Source organism: Fundulus heteroclitus, chromosome 16 (assembly GCF_011125445.2).
Source record: "Fundulus heteroclitus isolate FHET01 chromosome 16, MU-UCD_Fhet_4.1, whole genome shotgun sequence".
Classification (NCBI taxonomy): domain Eukaryota; kingdom Metazoa; phylum Chordata; class Actinopteri; order Cyprinodontiformes; family Fundulidae; genus Fundulus; species Fundulus heteroclitus.
In genome coordinates this window covers 30,704,005-30,722,639 of record NC_046376.1, presented here as the reverse complement: position 1 = coordinate 30,722,639, position 18,635 = coordinate 30,704,005, and the positions used below count along the sequence as shown (strand labels likewise).

Below are 18,635 nucleotides of genomic sequence, written 5' to 3'. Positions count from 1 at the left end.
ACAATGAGGATGACTTTAAGGCAGATATCAAAGGAAACTGACCTTCCATTACACCTCAGCAGAACCACAGGCTGATTGCCTCCACGCCACGCTGCATTGATGCTGTAATTCCTGTAAAAGGAGCCCAATCAAGTACTGAGCACATAGAAATGGGCACTTTTCAGAAGCTTGGCATTTCTGTGTAAAATATCCTTTTTTTATTGATCTAATGTAATAATATTTTCCGAGACCCTGAATTTTGTGGTTTTGTTGCCTGTGTATTTATTTGATACATTTATTTGATCACAGAATCTTTTACCTGGTAATATTTGACTCTGTGCGTAAAGGGAACCAGTTGATTGCATCAAAGTCCCGACAAGCAGCATTCACTCCTGGAGAAGCGTAGAGCTACAGGGAGAGTCGTCTGCATTGTCCATGGCTTTGCAGCAATCCCTCATACTGACCAAGCATGAAGCAACAGTGGGAAGAAAAACTCCCCATTAACGGGAAGGAAAACCTCCAGCAGAACCAGGCTCAGTATGAACGGTCATCTGCCTCGACCCACTGGAGGTTAGAGAAGACAGAGCAGAGACACAACAAGAGAGACAAACAAGCACAGAAGCACACATTGATCCAGTAATCTGTTCTACATTAGATGATAATAGCGGGTGATCTGTCTTCTCTGGATGATGTCTCAGATAACAGAACGCCAGACCAGGTGTACCTACTTTTGCTTGCTGAGAAAGACAGAAAATTAGAAGCCTTTTCCCCCAAATCCTAATTTTGTGAGCTTTGTCTGTAGATCTTCCAGGCTGCTAGCACGGTAATCTCTTCAGTCGCTACCAACTGCCTTTTCATTTAAAAATACAACACAGTAAGGGTAAAAGTTTATTTATTCCAAACATTTTAACCGTCATTGCTTCAAAACCAGCTGGGCTACCGTCCTTCCATGAAAATCGATGTCGCTTTATAATCCATTTTTTTCCCCCCTTCAAATGCTCTCCAACTGGTACAATAGTCTCGTTAAGAACCTGTACCCAGGTTCAGTGTTTAAACTACACATGAACTAATGCAACAGAATGAGGGGCCCTTATACAGCAGACAGAATTACAAAGTTACAAATTCATCTGTACATAGCTGCTCTACAGTGTCCCTTAGAACTAGATAAAATGACAAAACCACAGCATCTATGTGAGCAAAGAGCGAAGATAAAAGACTACGACACCTGCAGTGTTACAAGAGAATGACTTGGACATGTTATTGACAATGAGATATTGTAGAAACGTTGACATAAGGTGCACAAACTAATCCGAGCAAAAGTCAAGGAGGGTACTTTTGTTTCCCAGTCATAATATATGATCTACGCTCCAGAAATTAAAAAAAAAAAAATACACAGCCAATGCCTGGGGTCGGTCTCTTTGAGAGTCCTTTTAAATGCAGGTTTCCAGGGTTTAGCACCCGTTGGAAAGCTTATTTCTGACTCAGCTGTGAAGTCAGCAGTTTTCAGAAACAGACACCTCTTTAACATGAAAAGACACGGCTTCTTGTTTTGTTTCAGCGCGACATGCCGCGCCGCTCAATTACAGGCCAGATTAGGCAGCGGCGCGGTTCCGCCCGCCCGTCACAAATTGTATGTTTACCTCGTCACACACGCAGCTTTCAGATTTTATTTTTACAGCAAAACCAGAGAGAGGCTGATTTTCTCCCCCCGGAGATTGTAATTTGCACAGAATTAGGTGGTCGACTGCTCGACGCCAGAATCCCAGGCTTGTTCTTCTGGTGCTTGCTAAATGTCTCAGTTTCTCGTGAAGCCAAGGCAGGAGATGAGTCCAGCTGTATAAACAACCTTTGACACATTTCTTCGGAGTGTGTACAAGTCCCAAACCCACCAGGTTCAGCTGTCTTTTTGCACTATTATCCCTGCATTCCTCGTCATCCGTCTTTGGCCGCCGGTTTCTGACGGTCCCGGATCCCAGCCTCCCTTTCTCTCTGTGACTGACAGCTGTCTATTGACTTGTCCTCTTTTTGATCCTCGTTCAGCCACGGAGAGGCTCCAAGACAAATCGTGTCCCTGTGGCGTGCCAATGCGTCAACGTGTCTGTCTCTAGAATAAATATCATAGAATAAATACCATTGCAAGACAAACCACAGCCTTTTGCAATTGCCATTAAAGTCTTTTCAAGTTTTCTACTACAGCCCTTATTTTGGACCGTTTCGTGTCAAACCTAAAATTGTTTTTCCTACCGGCTAGTAACATCTATCCCACTGCAAGAGAATAAGACTAGCATAAATGCAAGAAACGGTCGTCCTTAACAGTTTGTCTCCTCTCCGGCTCCTTTCTCCTTGGCTGAAGTGCCACAGTTCAGGGAACATTTGGAGCACGGCAGAAAGAAAAAAAATAAATCCTGCTCCACAAATTATCTTCCAGGACAGATCTCCTGATCTTTTACCATTGCCTGCATATTACTGGTAGCTACACTAGGAACAGCTGCTCTATAAAAAGAATCACTAATGGGTGGCAATTTATGCTGTTATGGAGGAATGCAGGCGGGGCAGGGCTAGCACAGCTAGTCCTTGAATTTGTGAACGTCTCCGTAGAGCCACAGCTGCGGCGGCATCACAGCCTCGTTCAGATGGTTGCACTCGTCGCTGCACTTGCAGGACTGGATGAACATCACGGATCTACTGAAAAGGTCCCCGTCGGGGCAGGCAAAGGTCACGTTGGCCGTGCGCGTGCGACGGGGGGAGCAGCAGCGGCCGTCCCTGCACACCCCGCAGTAGTTGGGCCTGTACAGGCGAGTGCTCCTGCAGCCGGCGTAGGACAAACGGTGCGGCTCAGGGGCTTTGTGTGTACGAGAGCACTTCCTTCCTTTCTGTGGAACGGGAAAGAGGACAAATTAAACAACGCGCGAGGCAAAAGATCAGCAAAACTAAGCTTCTGCAGATATGACAAAGGGTTATTTGAGGTTCGATCAGTGCACAGCGCCCTGACATAAATGGGAAAATATGAGACATCTTTGCAAACCTTATGTCGGTGGGAATAAAGTCAATTACTGAACATGTTGAAGTTTAGTGATGGAACAAGAAAAAGGCAATAGGGCCTATAGATTTAAACAGGAATCCTCCAATTTGTGGCAGTGTAATGCAACACTAGCCTTAAAAAGCTAATGTTAACATCAATGCTGGTCTTGACAAAAAGTCAAGACCAAAAGCCATTAAAAAACAAAAGTTAGAGTAAATGGACTGAACTGAGTACTAGACTAGATATACTGACCTCTCAATACTTTTCCCCATACGGTTGTTTAGCTAGCAGCACTCACGAAGGCTCACATGTTTACACACAATACCAAGATGACTGGGCAATTTGGAACTAGGCGCATACGCCTGGTGGAATTTAACCTGCAGCCTCCTGATTAGCAGATCGCTAGTGTTATCACTGATCCAAAGACACTTCAATTTAAGGTCCCATTGATCTAAATCTTGTAGAGAAATTTGATATTCTTGACAGACTGGGAGATCTTAAAAGTCCTATTTTTTAGTGGTAGCATTGGTTTTACACCAGAAAAGGAGACAAGAGACTCATATTCGTATGAAGTTTTAGGCAACGTGCCATCAGTCATCCATGCAGACGTGAAAAACAAGGTTAAGGCAGTTAACTACAGAGATGTGCAAAAACAAAATCAAGGTCAGAACAACTGATTAGTGCCAAGAGAGATTAGCATGCCGATAATAGTCAGGGGCCGACGCTGGTGGACATTAACTCCAACGGCAGCTCGACGAAAGAAGGGAGAGCCAGGTGAAAACAGGTGCCCAGCAACCCATCGGGCGGCTCATTCTGCCGGAGACAGAGGGGCTCGGATAGCGCCGTTTACAAAACAGGAGAGAGCAACAGCACGGGGGCGAAGCGTACGCTGTGAATTACGAGGGCAGCTGTCAGACAGTCATAGTTTCAGAGCTCCAGGGATTTCGTCACATTGAAAAGTCTCGGTTGTTATGTAACCGATCCATCTTGTTGTCCAAAGCAGACAACAAAATCACGTCAAACGACTGATGAATATAAAGTGGGAAGAAGCCTGGCCATTTGTCTGTAAGGAGGGATTTTTTTTTTCAGGGTACTCCTGTTTTTTTTCCAACACCCAAAATAAATTTGTCCTTGCAAAATGCCCTCAGGTTCAGCATGTGTACGCAGTTTGCCCCGTACATCACTGTGTTGCCCTGTGGGCGGATTGGCAACCTATCCAAGGTGTACTCCTCACCTAGAGTCCCCTGAAAGAAAGAAGTTGGAATATAGAGCATCTATACTAAAAGGAGCTAATAGCCCTTGCCAGTGAGATTGATTAAGTTATGAAATGCTTTTCTCTGGATATCTAACTCACACTGCAGGTGGACCCAACAGGTATTGCGATATCTAAGGTTGTGGACAGTACATGCACAATAACACCAGTGACCTCCGCAATAGCGACTATTTCTTTAAGCTAAGCAGCACCTCTGTAGACCCTAAAGAGGAGGATCCAAACACATTCCTCACCTTCACAGGGATAGACATAGAGCTGCACGGCCGAATGTTGCACAGGCGTGTCTCCTTGACCAGCTTACACCGGCCATTGTCGTTGGTAACCCGAGAGGAGATGCCCATCCCACAGGTCCGGGAACACTGGGACCAGGAGGTGGTCTGAACCAAGCAATGATCTCCCAACTTACTCCAGGCTAAAAAAGATGAAAGAGAAGTGAGTACAAATGAGAACGGGTTGACAGCATTAGGATAAATTATAGCGGTAGAAAAGTCGCCATCGGCAGTAGCGGGGGGAAAGCAGAAATATGTAGTTGAAAGGCACACTGGCCTTATTCACTGAACAGGCAACACTGACACATACAGAAGGTGATTACCGAGAGGGGAGAGCTGCGTGACAGAGGTATGTGCTGTGTGAAAGGGGGAGAGCACCTCTGGTGTGCAAGGGGCCAGTGGAAAACAACTCTCACATAAACGCTGACACACCAGCGGAGACGCAGAGGAGAAGGCCCGCATTGATGCCGTTTGTGCGTCAAGGGCCAAAAATGGCTAAAACATAAACATGATGCAGGACTGAGCGGAGGAAGCAGACGCCACTCTGAGGTGACGGGGCGATGCGATTTCTTACCCATCAGGTCCTTATTTCCGTGCGCCTTGTCCCATTTACGCCGCACTTCCAGCAGCTCGTTGCCCAAGGTGCTTTTCTCCTTTTTGGGTTTATAGGGGTACAGCTTCCGGTAAGGTTTCTGATAAGGCTTGGAGTATGGATAGGCCGGGTAGGGAACGAAGGGGTAAGGTCGGTAAGCAGGAGGTGGGGGTCGTCGGTGCGCTGGGGGCACAACAGTGGTTCCCTTGTGGCAGTCGATGCTGAGGCAGCACTGGCCTGGCACCTTCACTAACTTGGGGGCAGGACAGGAGGGAGAAGCCAGAGGCACGTGGCTGGGGCAAAGGGACATGCATCCTACAGCTCCGTCGATGCAGGTACACTGGTGTTTGCAGCCGGCACGGAAGTTCTCGCCATTTTGATAAATCCGTCCGTTGTATTCACAGGAGCGGCCGTCTGCCTTTGCTGGAAAGATAAAAGAAGACAGATAAGTTTGGAAATTTGCAGAACTAGTGCAATTGCTCCCTTTGCCTGAATCGCACATTGATTGGCTTACATTGGGAACCTTTATGCAGCTTGCATGTTATCCCTGAACATACGTGTGTTTTCCCCAGGTACTATGGTTTCCTCTCACAGTCCTAAAAAAGCCATGTTAAGTTATTTAGCGGCTCTTGAATTACTCTTAGGCATGAGTGCGTGCTTTCATAGTTGCCCTGCCCTTTGTCCCTTTCAACATTAGCTGGGGGGGGGGGGGTGGTCCACCTGTTACTCTGAATTAAGCATGTGCCCCATGAGAAAATGTTTCTTAAAAAGACAATGTTGTCTTTCAAACAATGGGAAATTATGTGTACACAGTGTACAGTGAAAGCCTGTCCACGCGATGCCATCGACTGATGTCCAAATGTGGAGGAACGTTTGTTGGAGGTGATCATATGGGCCAAACGAGCTTGACCTTTAACCTCTATGTTTTGTTGCACGGGACCTTTGAGCAAGAAGGGTGCAAAAGGTCAGGTGTCCGGACGAGTGTGTTATACCAGAGTTAGACCGCTCGGTTAGAAAGCTTGCTCCAATTTGCTGATTAAGGGAACTACAGAAAGAACACAGGAGAATCATATTGAACCCATTCTCCCATGTTTGATGTCTGCAACCCAACCGATTATCCAGTTTCCACCACCGAGGAGCATTTGGACCGCTCCCTACTTCCACACAGGAGAGTTATGTCCTGCTCAAGTAACGATTCCCCTTTCCAGCTTGTGATTGGGGGGAGTATTTTCTGCGTGTTAAAGAGGTAGTTGCTTTGCGCTACAGTGGGGAGGGTGTTTTGTCACAGCTCATTCTTGACATTGGTTTGAATAATAAACTTCTGACCTGCATGAAATACCTTGTATGCAGTTCAGCCTGTTCTTTCCTACATCATAACACAACACAATGATTCAGTAGAGAGACTAGCCTGCCTGGTCATCTTAAAGAGTAACCAGCTGCTGTTATTGTTACCGTTTTGACCAGTTAGCGCAGAAACCTTTTTTTCTAGAGGTAATGGTAGATGTGCCGACGTTCATTGTGTCCAAAATATACATTCATTGACCCAAGCACATGGACATATCCTAGTACTTATATATAAACTTAGATACATAATGAAGGGGCTTTAATTCGAATGAGTACAGTGACTTGCAGAAGCATTTATAGCCGTTGAACATCTTCACTTTTATCAGTTTGCAAGGGTTTTTGGGGATGTAATGTGATAGACTATCACAAAATAACACACAATTGAGAAGTAAAAACTAATCTGATACCTGGAAGATTTTTATTTTGCAAATGAATGCAATTGGAAGCATTTTGGGTTATGTCTGGACCAGCTTTGCGTGTCTAAAGAGTCGTTGAAGATCAATCGGATTGAATGGAGAGCAGCAGCTGGATTTAGTTCTGGATTTGGACTTGGCATAAAAAACACTTTCCATTGTAGCTCTGGCTGTATGTTTGGGAATGTTTTCCTGCCAGAAGGCAGAAACAAAACAAAAGGCCTGAGGCTCGGGCAGCCTCAGGCTTTTTGATGCCTCTAACAGGTTTTCTTCCAGAATGTTCCTGTGTTTAGACCCATCTACCCTCCACTCAACTCAGCATTTGTTTGCTGCTTAAAACACAATTTTCTGGATCTTTGTTCTCTAATCTCTAATTTCTGAGGCCTTCACAGAACAGCTGGATTTATGCTGAGATTGGATTACACATAGACTGACTCTATTTACCAATTAGATGACTTCTGAAGCCAATTGGTTGCACTGTTTTTTTTAGGGTAATTGGAGTTCAGGGGACTGAATAAGAGGGTACATCTCCTTTTTCAGATTTTTATTTATAATAATAATAATAATAATAATAATAATAACAACAATAACAATAATAATAATAATATTTTAAAACATGCATCATTTATCTATCACTTGACGATTATACAGTTTTGTACTGATCCATCACATAAGATCATAATAAAAATACATTAAAGTTTGTGGTTGTAACATGAGACAATGTGACAAAGTTTAAGGAGTCAGAACACGTCTGCAAGGCAGTGAAGGTACATGAGAAGCAGATTGAGAGACGCTGTTTCCAAATTTATGAAGCAAGCACTATTCTTAGACCAGAAGGGTGTTTTGGCTTGTTTATAATGTCCTGGCATGTAACCCCACTCAGTAGGACTCTCCATACAGCCCAGATAGAATACCCCCCCCCCCCCTCCAGTAAATACACATATTTAAATACCAGTGTGTGCATGCTTGTTTGTGTGTTTCATAGGGGTGTTTGTGTATAAATTGAAGTACTTATATAAATCCCAGGGTTGGCCAGGTTTCTGTCACAGCTCATAAACAGCCTCTGTTTTTTTTAAACGTGGCACGGTCTTCAACCCTTGAGCCCCTATCATAGAAAGACCCCAACGGCGGACTCCTCCCTTACATATTGCCTCACTCAACCCCTGGTTATGTCCGATCTAGACCAAAAGGCTCCCGGCGCTTCTCCTGCTGATCTGATTCAGCCTTCCTACGTACCCCTGCAGATGCCATGGGTGCGACCCACATCATTGCCGTAGTTGCACTCCAGTCCTTTATGGTGGTCACACGGTTGTCCCTCGTGGCAGTCTTGGTTCAACTGCGCGGCACACACCTTGCAGCAGCCGCAACCGTCAGGGACTGAACTTATTCCAGGGGGGCAGGTGGGGGGCACCGCCGGGCACTCACACATCACCGGACAGTCAGCCGTCACCTGCAAGAGGAGGACACACATAGCGATGGACCAACTAACCACACTAGGAACCGAGTAGGAGAAAAGCTGGACTCATGTTACTCAGATCACAGAAATTCCTGAGAGTGTGTGTGGCTTAAACACCGCCTGAATAGTCAGCACTGTCGCAAGCCCCACAGGGGTATCTGTAACCCTCTGTCGCCTTCCGCTTGGCATTCACCAGGCCTGCAGGGATGAAAGGGATGTTTCCCGACCCCACTCCTCCACCTCACTGCCCCTTCATCTTTTGTTTCCAAACCTATCCGTGTCCATGCACGAAGAAAAAAAAAAAACACGCACAAGCCACACAACCAACTTCCAGTTGGTGCTGCGGTCACAGGGTGGCTGTCAGTCAAGGTAGCCTAGAGGAATCCCTTTCCCATTCTTACTCACAGTTCAGATTAATATTATTTTTACATTATTAGTGCAATGAAGACAGTCTACTGCTTTTAGCAAATAATTTACAACTAAAAACCTCCCCTGGGGAACAGGCACATAATAGTACTAGGGATATAGATATATATACATATTCTGCAACAAGCTCATATTAACTTGCGGCTTATTTCTATCTTTGTTGGTACTACTGTTGGATACTATCACTCCAGTACTATTACAGACATACAGTAGGATAGAAGCAAGTGTAAAAATTGTTTGTTTTTAAAATTTTATAAACTCTCACACAGTCCCAGAGCAGACCCAAGGTATAAGCATGCTAAGAAACTGCTTAGGGGTTTCAAACCAGCAGGGGGCCCCCAAGAGCTTTTGAATTTTTTTTCCACAGTTTTATTCTCATAATAATTTTATTTACCTGAATTTATTTTTATTTTATTTATTTTTTTTACTTCTCTTCCCTTTTCAAACAATATGTTTATGAGATTTATATTAAAAAGATATTTCCACCAACTGGCTGATGTACTAGCGTTAAGCATATAAAGGAAAATTGGAATTGGCCCCCCAAGTCAAATTCTTCTTAAAGGCCATAGCATCTCCACATGAACATGGCCACTTGAACTGCGCCAGCACTAGTACGGGTATTCAGATTATTTTTAGTTTAGTTGAACCACGGCATTTGCTCAGGTTATGCAGTTTCACTGTTGCATCAGTGCGGTCGATAATGCACGGGGTATGCCTTTAGAGACGAAGAAAGAAAAGAAAAGAACAAAAAAAAGAAGACAAGGATCTCTCTCTCTACCAGAAATTGAAAACAAGCATCATTGTTGTTTTTCCTCTTCTGCTCACGGCCAGTTTCGTTATCTGTTGTATGTTTGGCACCAACCTTTATATTGGGGGTATAATTGGTGCTTTTAGCAAACACAGTCACCAAGTTGACCAAAATCTGGGCTGCAGAGGGAGACGTCCACAGAGAGTCCAAGTGGAATAAAGTTAGCAGGAACACAACAGATGGCGGGATAATGTCAGGCCCAAGGCCCCATCAAAGTTTGGGCTGGCCCTGCACAGACCCATGACCAATAAATCTTTGTCCTGAGCAGCAACATTAAGAAATGTTTCAAAGTTGTATTAGAGCGTGCACATTTAGATTTTTGATAAACAGCAAACACAAATGAAGGGTTGCATGTGGTCACCTCTGTGAAGGGTGTTTGGATCTAATGGGCTAAGCAAGCCTGACTTTTGCTGCCTCTGTTCAGGCTAACTTTGGGCAGAACATATGAGCTAAGAACCCTCCACATTCTCCACAGATTTTTCTGGGGATAAAGACTATAGGACTGCTTTACCTTCAATAGCCGTAGAAAAGACGTCCTTTGCCCTCCAGTGTTTACAGGGAGGGATGCAAAATATTTTGCAGCGTGCAAAAGTATATTTAAAATAAACCATATATAATGTAAAAGGTTTGAACTCCGTTTACCAAATGCGTCTAGATCTTGGTTTCTCTGATCCCGATCCGCAAGCCCCACTTTAAACAGCGTTTAGGACGTGACAGTCAGCCAGACGTCATTTAAACCCTCGTTTTTGCCATAAACGCAGCGGGCGCGTCGGGCTGGTGGAGGATCTGAGGTAACAGGAGACCGCCGGCTTTGCCAGAGCAGACCTGTCCTCAGCGCGGAGGGTCTCCTGCACAAAGCAGCAGCAGAAATAAGGACAAAGCTAAGTACTCACCACCACGACTGTCGCCACTCCCAAGGCGGCAAATAGCAACTGTATCCCCATGCTGTCAGTCGGGTGATGCTCATAGAAAGGCACGTTGCTCTTAAAAACAGCTTACGTCACAAAAAAAAGTAGTCCTACATCCAACTTCTGTCCACACGGATTAGATCCCAATTCCAGATTCATCCTCAGGTGTCCTCCATCACTTGTACGCTTTGATCGGTTTACGTTTGAGCCTTGTTTTTATATCGGCCCCGTGCGTTCCCGGGGAACCACGCCCACTCGCCTGCTCCAACCAATCAGCGGGCGGCAGCCCTCCTTAAAAGGTAAAGGAGTGGAGCCTGCGATGGTTTCAGCTCTGAAAGCTGGGGTTTTTTGGTACATAGGCGTGGCTAGCCATGAATGCAGTCATTCATAAAAATTCTGAATTACTACATTCCAAAGCAGGCCCGGCTTTGGGGCGTTAGTTTGTTTATGTGTGAGTGGAAATAATATTTTCGATGCTTTAATGTTCTTTTCAAAGACTTACCCCTGTCCGGCTGCTGCTTTGTGACAGGTAAAATAAATATGCTCAGCTGCTAGTCCGTGTCACATTAATGCAGGGGGGTTGGGGGGGGGGGGGGGGGGGGGGTATGAAAAACAGCCAGGAATTTCCCCTCAGTCCACTTTAGAAAAATGCTTCTAGACACGAACGAGACATGGAAAACAAAAACACGAAAGGCAGACAGAGTGTTCCCAGGAAGGGAAAAATTCCATGATTCTATCATAGGGATGTTGAGAATGATCATAACAATATCCAGAACCTGTTCTTTAGCTACAGCAGGCCTTCCTATACATGGAGAGAAGGTCTAACAGCGCCCAATCTATTAGACAGGTTTTCATCAAAATGTCCAAGTGTTGGGCAAAATGCTGCTGACGTCCGAACAGACCCTCACAGTGGAAAGATCTGCTGCACCTGACCTATGCTTCAAACACTCATAAACACACACGGAGATTCTGTGTGGAGGCATTTAATGGGTAGTTCTGAAAATGTTAGGCTAAAGGTTTGATTGAAAGGTTACAAGCGGATAATATCTCACCTATGGTGGATAACTCTCTTGGACTTCGTTCGATTAAAAGTTAAAAAAAAACATCCTATGAATTCACGCATTCGCGTTATTTCTTGAAACTTCAAACCATCGTCATCACGCCTGCCTTGGACATTTATTTGCAGAGATTATTTACATTTGAAATGGAGGTAGGAGGTGATGCTCCATTAACAATCCTCACCTGAGGAACTCATACAGAGAACGGTACATTTCAGTTCAAGTGTGGAGTGGATTTGTATTCATCCACCATGAGTCAATACTTTGTAAAAGCATTGTACTTGTAGCTGCAAGCCTTTTTTGGGCCATGTCTCTACGGGCTTTCCACATTAACAGACTTTTAGTCCCCTGTTCGTATGGAGGAATTAAATCCTCTCCCACATTCGTAGCTCAAGCTCATTCAGATTGGATAGAGAATTGCTCTAAGTAACAACTTTCAAGTCTTGCCACACATTCTCAAATGGATTTTGGCCTTAACTGTCATTTCATTTTAGCCCTGGCTTTATGTTTAAGGTGATTGTGCTGCTGGTAGGGAATATCCTTCTCCCGTCTCCAGACTTTTGCAGCGTCTAACAGGATTTTTTATCAGGATTCTTTAGGTTCTTGCTCCTTCCTTCTTCCCATTAACTCTGATCAGCTTCCCTATCCCTGCTGAAGAAAAGTATCCCCACATCATGATGCAGCCACCACCAAATTACACAGCATTCATGGTGCATGGTGGCCGATGTGTAGCAGCTTGCTGTTCTCCACAACTTGATCCCTGACTGGTCTGCCGTGGGTCTTGGTCTTCTGTTTGCTCACTGATACTCTGTAATAAACCACTGAGGTCTCCACAGAGCAACTGTATTAACGCTGAGGTTAAAGTACACCTTATAAATGTTATATCCGTCTTCTTCTTCTTAATTCTTCTTTAGATAGCACATTAAAATCCCAAATACAACACATAAAGTTTGTGGTTGTGAAATATAAGATAAGCTGAAGGGTGGGAATACTCTTGCAAAGTACTGTGGGAGCAGCTGGAGAGACTGTTTCCAAATTTATAAAGCAAACACTATTGTTATACCAAAAACAGAAAAGTATAGAAGACAAAAATATGATTTATTTAAACCAGAATAATGTTTTAGCTTTTTACACAGTTTCACTTTTATGTCATTCACCTACATTGACCCAAAAATACTTTCCATGTTCCTTTCTCAGTACGTGTTTCAGACAGCTAGATCATGGGTGGCACACAGCCTGCAACCTTCATTCGCTGTGTAAACAATTATCAGCCTCTCTCAGTAAATAATCATACAATGTCAACGTGACGGTTTAAAGCTACATGAACAGCGTTACAGCGAAATGTGTTTATCAGTGTAATGTTTGTTTTAAATTAGCGGTAGAAGTTAGTTTTGGGCCTTGCCTCTCTCTGACTAGTCATTCGCTTTTTTAATTATCTGGACCAAGTATTCTGGATTAATAGTAAATAACTTAAACAAAGAGAGTAATCAACTGCAGGCAAGATATTTCCTGCTTACAGCCTGTTAACAGAATCCCACTTCAAACGTTCTGAACCATCCCTTTAAAGCGTATTCTCAGCTATTAGAGTGATCCCTTCATCCCTGCCATAAGAAAAAAGAGTTGCATGAGCTGACATCTTACAGTAAAGAGGAATTTAGGTTGGCTAAATTGTTGTTTATACAAATTGGGAAACTCAACAGAGGAATGTCTGCTGTCATTTGTGCTGGCAGGGAATGTATTATCCCCCGTGATCCTTTAAAAATTACCCTACGAGCCAATAAATCAGTCGGGCAGGATCACACGTTGCACAGACAGCAGATGTAGAGTGCATGGCAAAAGTATTCACTTTTATCCAACGCCCCCACCCCACCACCGCCACTTTTGACCTATTTTGTTACATTCCAACCTGTAATTTAAATGTTTTTTAATCTTATTTTATGTGATGGATCAGCACAAAATAGCCTAAATTGGTGAGCTGACACAAAAGAGTAGGCCAGAATAAAAAGGATTAAGAACTGAAAATTGGCATGCACATATGTGTCCACCTCCTTTCTTATGAAGCCACTAAAAAGTAATTTTGTCCTTCCATTTTAATTCCAGATTGTGAGGCAACAAAACGTGAAAAATCCCAAAGGCGTGAATACTTTTTAAAGGCACTCTGGTTTGACCGATCTGCAATGTGATGGAAAATTACAGAAGGTACAATAACCGAATCAAGCAGTGCTTTGTAGTGAGTTTTGTACAGGAAAAAACAATATTTACCTATAGCAAATTCTAGGCCTTTCCATAACAGGATATCAAAAAAATATCCCCCCCCCCCCCCACACACACACACACACACCTCCTACCCACCCACACACATACTCTCCACTACCATGATTACAAGTTTGTGGATAGACTGTGTTTGGGTTATTCCAAACATGGTGCTGTGAATTATGACCAAACGTTTCTACTTTGTTTCTTCTATGCAAGGAACTTTGCTCCAGAAATCTTGTGGGTAATTCTGAGGCAACTTTCCAAACCTACACTGTGTCGAGATTTTCTTTTTAGAGACATGAGACTTTCTCCTGGCTTCACTTCTCGTCAAACCTAACTTGTCCTATCTTTTAATGGTTGTCTTTTCGGATCAGTATTGTTTATCATGCTAACACAGACCCTCAAACTCACAAATGCACACCTATTCATACACCCATGCAGGCAGGCAACTTGGTGTTTAGTGCCTTGCCCATGTGCACAACAACATGTAGCAGGAGGAATATGTAATGTTACTTATGATGCCCTGTTGTTTTGTATGTGTTGGGATGGAGTATGTAAAATTGAAAGTCTTCTGCCATGTCAGGGCAGAGTATGTTACTTTTGCTGTGACCTCAACATCTCATTTTGATTTATTTTCCTCTTCTACTTATTGAATGTTTGGCAATCTAAGGATAGAAGGTAAATGATCTATACACAGTATACGGGTATCCCCTACTAGTCAAATGATTGTTAGCTGAATTAAACAGAAAATAGGTTGGGCTGCCCCTCAGTGGGACCCTCTTCAAGAAATGTGATAGATTAATAGATTAATTCCTTAATGTCTTGGAATGTTATGCAGTTGCTCTGTCTGCGCTCGTGAAGTTTATCTCACTTTGGCATTTCACTTTGGAATTTCAAATGCAGTCGGTGCTACTTGTTTGCAGTTTTGTACTTCAACCATTAAGGGAGATCTCAAATGTTAGTTAGAGGTCAATGTTTCTAAATCTAAAGGGTAAGCCAAAGGGAAATGCCAAAAAAATCTTTTTCATTGAGTTTTTCTTGGTGGGGCAGTTAAAGGGTTAATCTTCCAACAGGCAGGAGTTAAACAATTCTGAAAACTGGGGGGAAAAAATTAGACAGTGATGCCATGGCAACAGTAATATACCCTGTCTTGATACGGAAAGTGCGTTTTACACCCTTCTTCCCAATATATATGCATTATGCAAAACAAGGGACATGTTATGCAATATACATACTTCATAAACAGGACTTAAATTTTGTTTGTTCTTTTCACATACCCACCCAAGTAAAACCAGCTTTTTAGTTACACCAACATCTGTGGCAATAAAACAAACAGTGTGACTACAGCTTGTAATTAGTCATTCATTCCTATACATATTATTTTATTCTCTATTAAACTGCTTTTTCAGTTTCTTAGTAGAGTTGACAATTACCATAATAAGTAACAAGTAAATCATTATCAGAGGATGCTCCAGGTCTGTTTTTTTATTAAAAAGGTTTAGATTTTATAAAATAAAAGTTGGCTTCCTGTGCCAAAAGCTTCAGTAAATGTACTCAGTTATCAATCATCGCTCTGCAGTGCAAGTATATTTGCAGAAACTCATTCTACACGGAAGAAAGACAGACGTAGGAAAGAGCAAGCATGCCGTCATAGGTGCATACAGTGTCCTCACAAACAGAGGCCTACACAGAGAGCAAACCTCAGCAAACTACCAAGATTCACCCAATAAATCCATCTCTCTTTGTCAGTGCGTGGAGGTGACGCAACGGTCCCATGCAAACATCGCAAACATGTGACAAATATGGGCTTACAGAAGGGAGAAATGTCCACTTTCATTGACTCATAAAATAATACGTCAGTTCTGGTTTGGTCCGGATCATCGGCACCATGAACCGCCGTGCAGAATTTTCCAAAATAAACCACAAGAGGTGGTATTCAACGGCTTGAACGGTCAAGGCTGCGCCAGATGAGAAACACACCAAAGCAGATCCCTGGAGATAAACGACAGACAGGGCAAGGGCGTGACTGGTAGGAAAGTAAAAGGCCGACGTATGGAGCAGCAGAGGCATAAAACGCTCCTCATCTCTATTATTTGGTGCAAAAAGCGCAGCATCGTGTTTCAAGCCAGCCCCTGTTGTCGTGGCAGTTTAACAGAAGCCTTGTGTATCTGTGACGGGGAAAAAAATGGTGTTTATACTAAGAAAGGAGCGGAAGACAGGTGTGGACTGTTTGTTTAGGGGAGCCTCAGCCAAACCTGTTGCAACACTCCTCTGACTCTTTACAACCTCCACATAAACAGCACAGACTTTTACACACACACTCGCAAGGTATATTTACCGCAGCTTAAGCTGCTCTGCTCAGGGCATAACGGAGGTGGCTGATCTGTTTAATGCGATAAGATTTATGTCAGTCGTGAAAATCCGAGTGCTTAGGACAGGCTTATATTTTGACGTGTGTGATAAAGGCGCAGAGCGGTGAACGCATGAGATGAGTCTTGTTCCGCAACAAGGATTTAGTCGTGCATTCACAGATAGGTGTGCAAATATTTGAAGCAAACCTTCGTTGTTTTTACGCTTGCCTTCAAATGAGATAGGCATTCCAGTCACTTTAATGTTTTTAATGATGTGTGCTTAAATACTATTAAGTCCAGCGTAGTCCTTTTGTTGTGTGCAGTATGTGTGTGGATTGAAATGACAGATGAAATTATGTGAAACTTGCAAATAAAGTATAGAAAAACCGCCCTCAAAAGCAATATTACTACTAAAAATAATTATAAAGGTACTAATAGTATAATATTATCTAGTACTATTTTTATTGTGTATTGTGAATGGGACTGGCTATCTATAGTTTAGATATAAACATTTGGTTGCATTTTCTCTGGTTTCTGAGTTTGGTAAAAGAAGCTAATTTTTTTATTTATTTTTTTATTACAATCAGAAATATAACTGTAAGACATTTATCAATGTGGTCCTTTCAAACATAAGTCACGTGATGAAACAATTGCTCTTTCTGCGAACCGATAACACTCATTACTTGCGCTGAGTTTTCCTAAGATCTTTAACATCTGTGCTCAAGTAAACCACATTATGGCATGATTAAGCATCCCTAGATTGTTTTCTTCACTCCAACTTCTGATTTTTTACTTTGTACTTTAATGGATCGACCGCACATAAACAAGGAAAATAAAGATATTGGCTAACAAAATGTGTTTCCGAGGCTCCTGACGATCTAGAGCAGGTTTCAAAGAAAGAGTGAACCAGTCCTGTTTCTATTGGAAAGCGTGGACACATTTATTTCAACATTAATTAAGACCAACAAAATAGAAAATGGTTAACAGCCTCAAAATATGGAAACTCTATGCCTTTAAGCCAATACACATTTTTGCTTGAGAGCATTTGGTGGCCTGTAAACTCCTCTCTACAGAGCCCTTAAAAAGGGACATTGAAGGGAGTATAAATAAAGTTTCTTGTGTGCGCTAGATCATTTCACTTTGTCATTCACACCAGAAAGGATCTGGTGCATAAGAAAAAGCTTTTATTTTTTGTTTTTTCCTTCAATGGCCCTTTATGGGCTCAGTCCCTGTAACCTTAGAAGTTTCTGTCAACATGGTAACAAGTTAGGACACAACTGATCTAAAGTCTTGATTTGTGTTATTAAAATATATCTGTCTTGTGTTCCATCCTTGACGTCTTGGTAGCCTAATTATAGTTTAGGAAGCACTGAATATAACGCAGTAGCGCTTAGCAAAGTTTTCACATCGATCCTTTACCCACATAGGTACAGCACCTTGCACCTACTCTTAAACTTTTGCAGATTTTCTCACATTACAGCGAACTTTACGCCATTACAGCTACAAATTGTTGTGTCAAGCCAACACACAGAACACCATCTCTGCTTGGTGGAGAGATACCTCTACCAGCTATGCACAGACTGACGATTTTTCTTTATTTGAAAACAGCTTGCCAGAATGAACGCTTGGATGCTGTGAACTCAATTTTTCAAGCCTGGTCACACCTTTTCAATAGGATGTAGGAAGAAATTTTCAGAGTATCATTTTAGGACATAAATATGCCTTGATCTAAACAATTTCATGGTAGCTCTAGCTAGATGTTTATACAGGGTCATTGTCCTGTTGGACAGTGAACAGCCTCTCAGTTTTAAGTCTTTTTTCAGGACTGTCCTTCGTTTAGCTCCAACCGATCTTTCCATCAACTCTGACCAGCCTCAGAGCTCCTGCTGAAGAAAAGCATGATGATGCTGCCACCACCGTGGATCAACACGGGATGGTGTGTTCAAGGCAGTGGCTAAGTGTCGACTCCGGACATTCATTTGATGTGTCTTTTACATAGAACTTGAAAAGGTTCATGAGGTATTAAATGTTTTATATGGCATGGAACATGAGCTGCTAAGGCATGACATTTCACACTTCATTAGGGTCTATGATGAAGTCAAAAATGGGGATCAGATCACAGATACCTGCCCTCAACTCTTGAGCCAAGGGTGTCCAAAGTGTGGTGCATTTATGGCCCCTGAACAGATTTTGTACGGCCCTTTGCTCCACCAGCACAGGTGGTTGATGCAGATGGAGACTTTTTATTCTCAGTTAGGTTAGAATTAGTACAGACAAGTTAAAATCTGCCAACAATTGAAAAGGTGACATACAACAACAAGGCATTTGATAAGCACACTTTTTGCAATCTCTTTAATTTCATAGTAAATAGGACCAGGTCTTTGGTGCACCAAAATCACCTTTGAATTAATTTATTAAGATTGGCTAAAAACAGCAAGTGTTTTCAAAGAAATACTGACCAAAATCCTGTTCTTATTGTT

General features: G+C 42.8%; 1 protein-coding gene across 1 annotated transcript; it reads right to left on the bottom strand.

Annotated features, from left to right (window-relative positions):
• Window positions 1–854: 854 nt before the first annotated feature.
• On the bottom strand, window positions 855–10,700 carry si:ch211-106h11.3 (CCN family member 1). The gene is made up of 5 exons (XM_012867878.3): window positions 10,476–10,700; window positions 8,129–8,342; window positions 5,118–5,558; window positions 4,508–4,686; window positions 855–2,852 (listed from the first exon to the last, which is right to left on the bottom strand). The coding sequence occupies exons 1-5, from the start codon at window positions 10,524–10,526 to the stop codon at window positions 2,547–2,549; spliced, it is 1,191 nt and encodes a 396-aa protein (XP_012723332.1). The 5' UTR covers window positions 10,527–10,700; the 3' UTR covers window positions 855–2,546.
• Between the last annotated feature and the right edge of the window lie 7,935 nt (window positions 10,701–18,635).

Excerpts from the sequence above, each read along its gene's own strand:
- si:ch211-106h11.3 (XM_012867878.3), bottom strand. The coding sequence starts at position 10,526 with ATGGGGATACAGTTGCTATTTGCCGCCTTGGGAGTGGCGACAGTCGTG. Across the intron at positions 8,343-10,475 it reads GAGTGGCGACAGTCGTGGTG|GTGACGGCTGACTGTCCGGT; the intron begins GTGAGTACTTAG and ends CTCCTCTTGCAG. Across the intron at positions 5,559-8,128 it reads CACCCATGGCATCTGCAGGG|CAAAGGCAGACGGCCGCTCC; the intron begins GTACGTAGGAAG and ends TTATCTTTCCAG.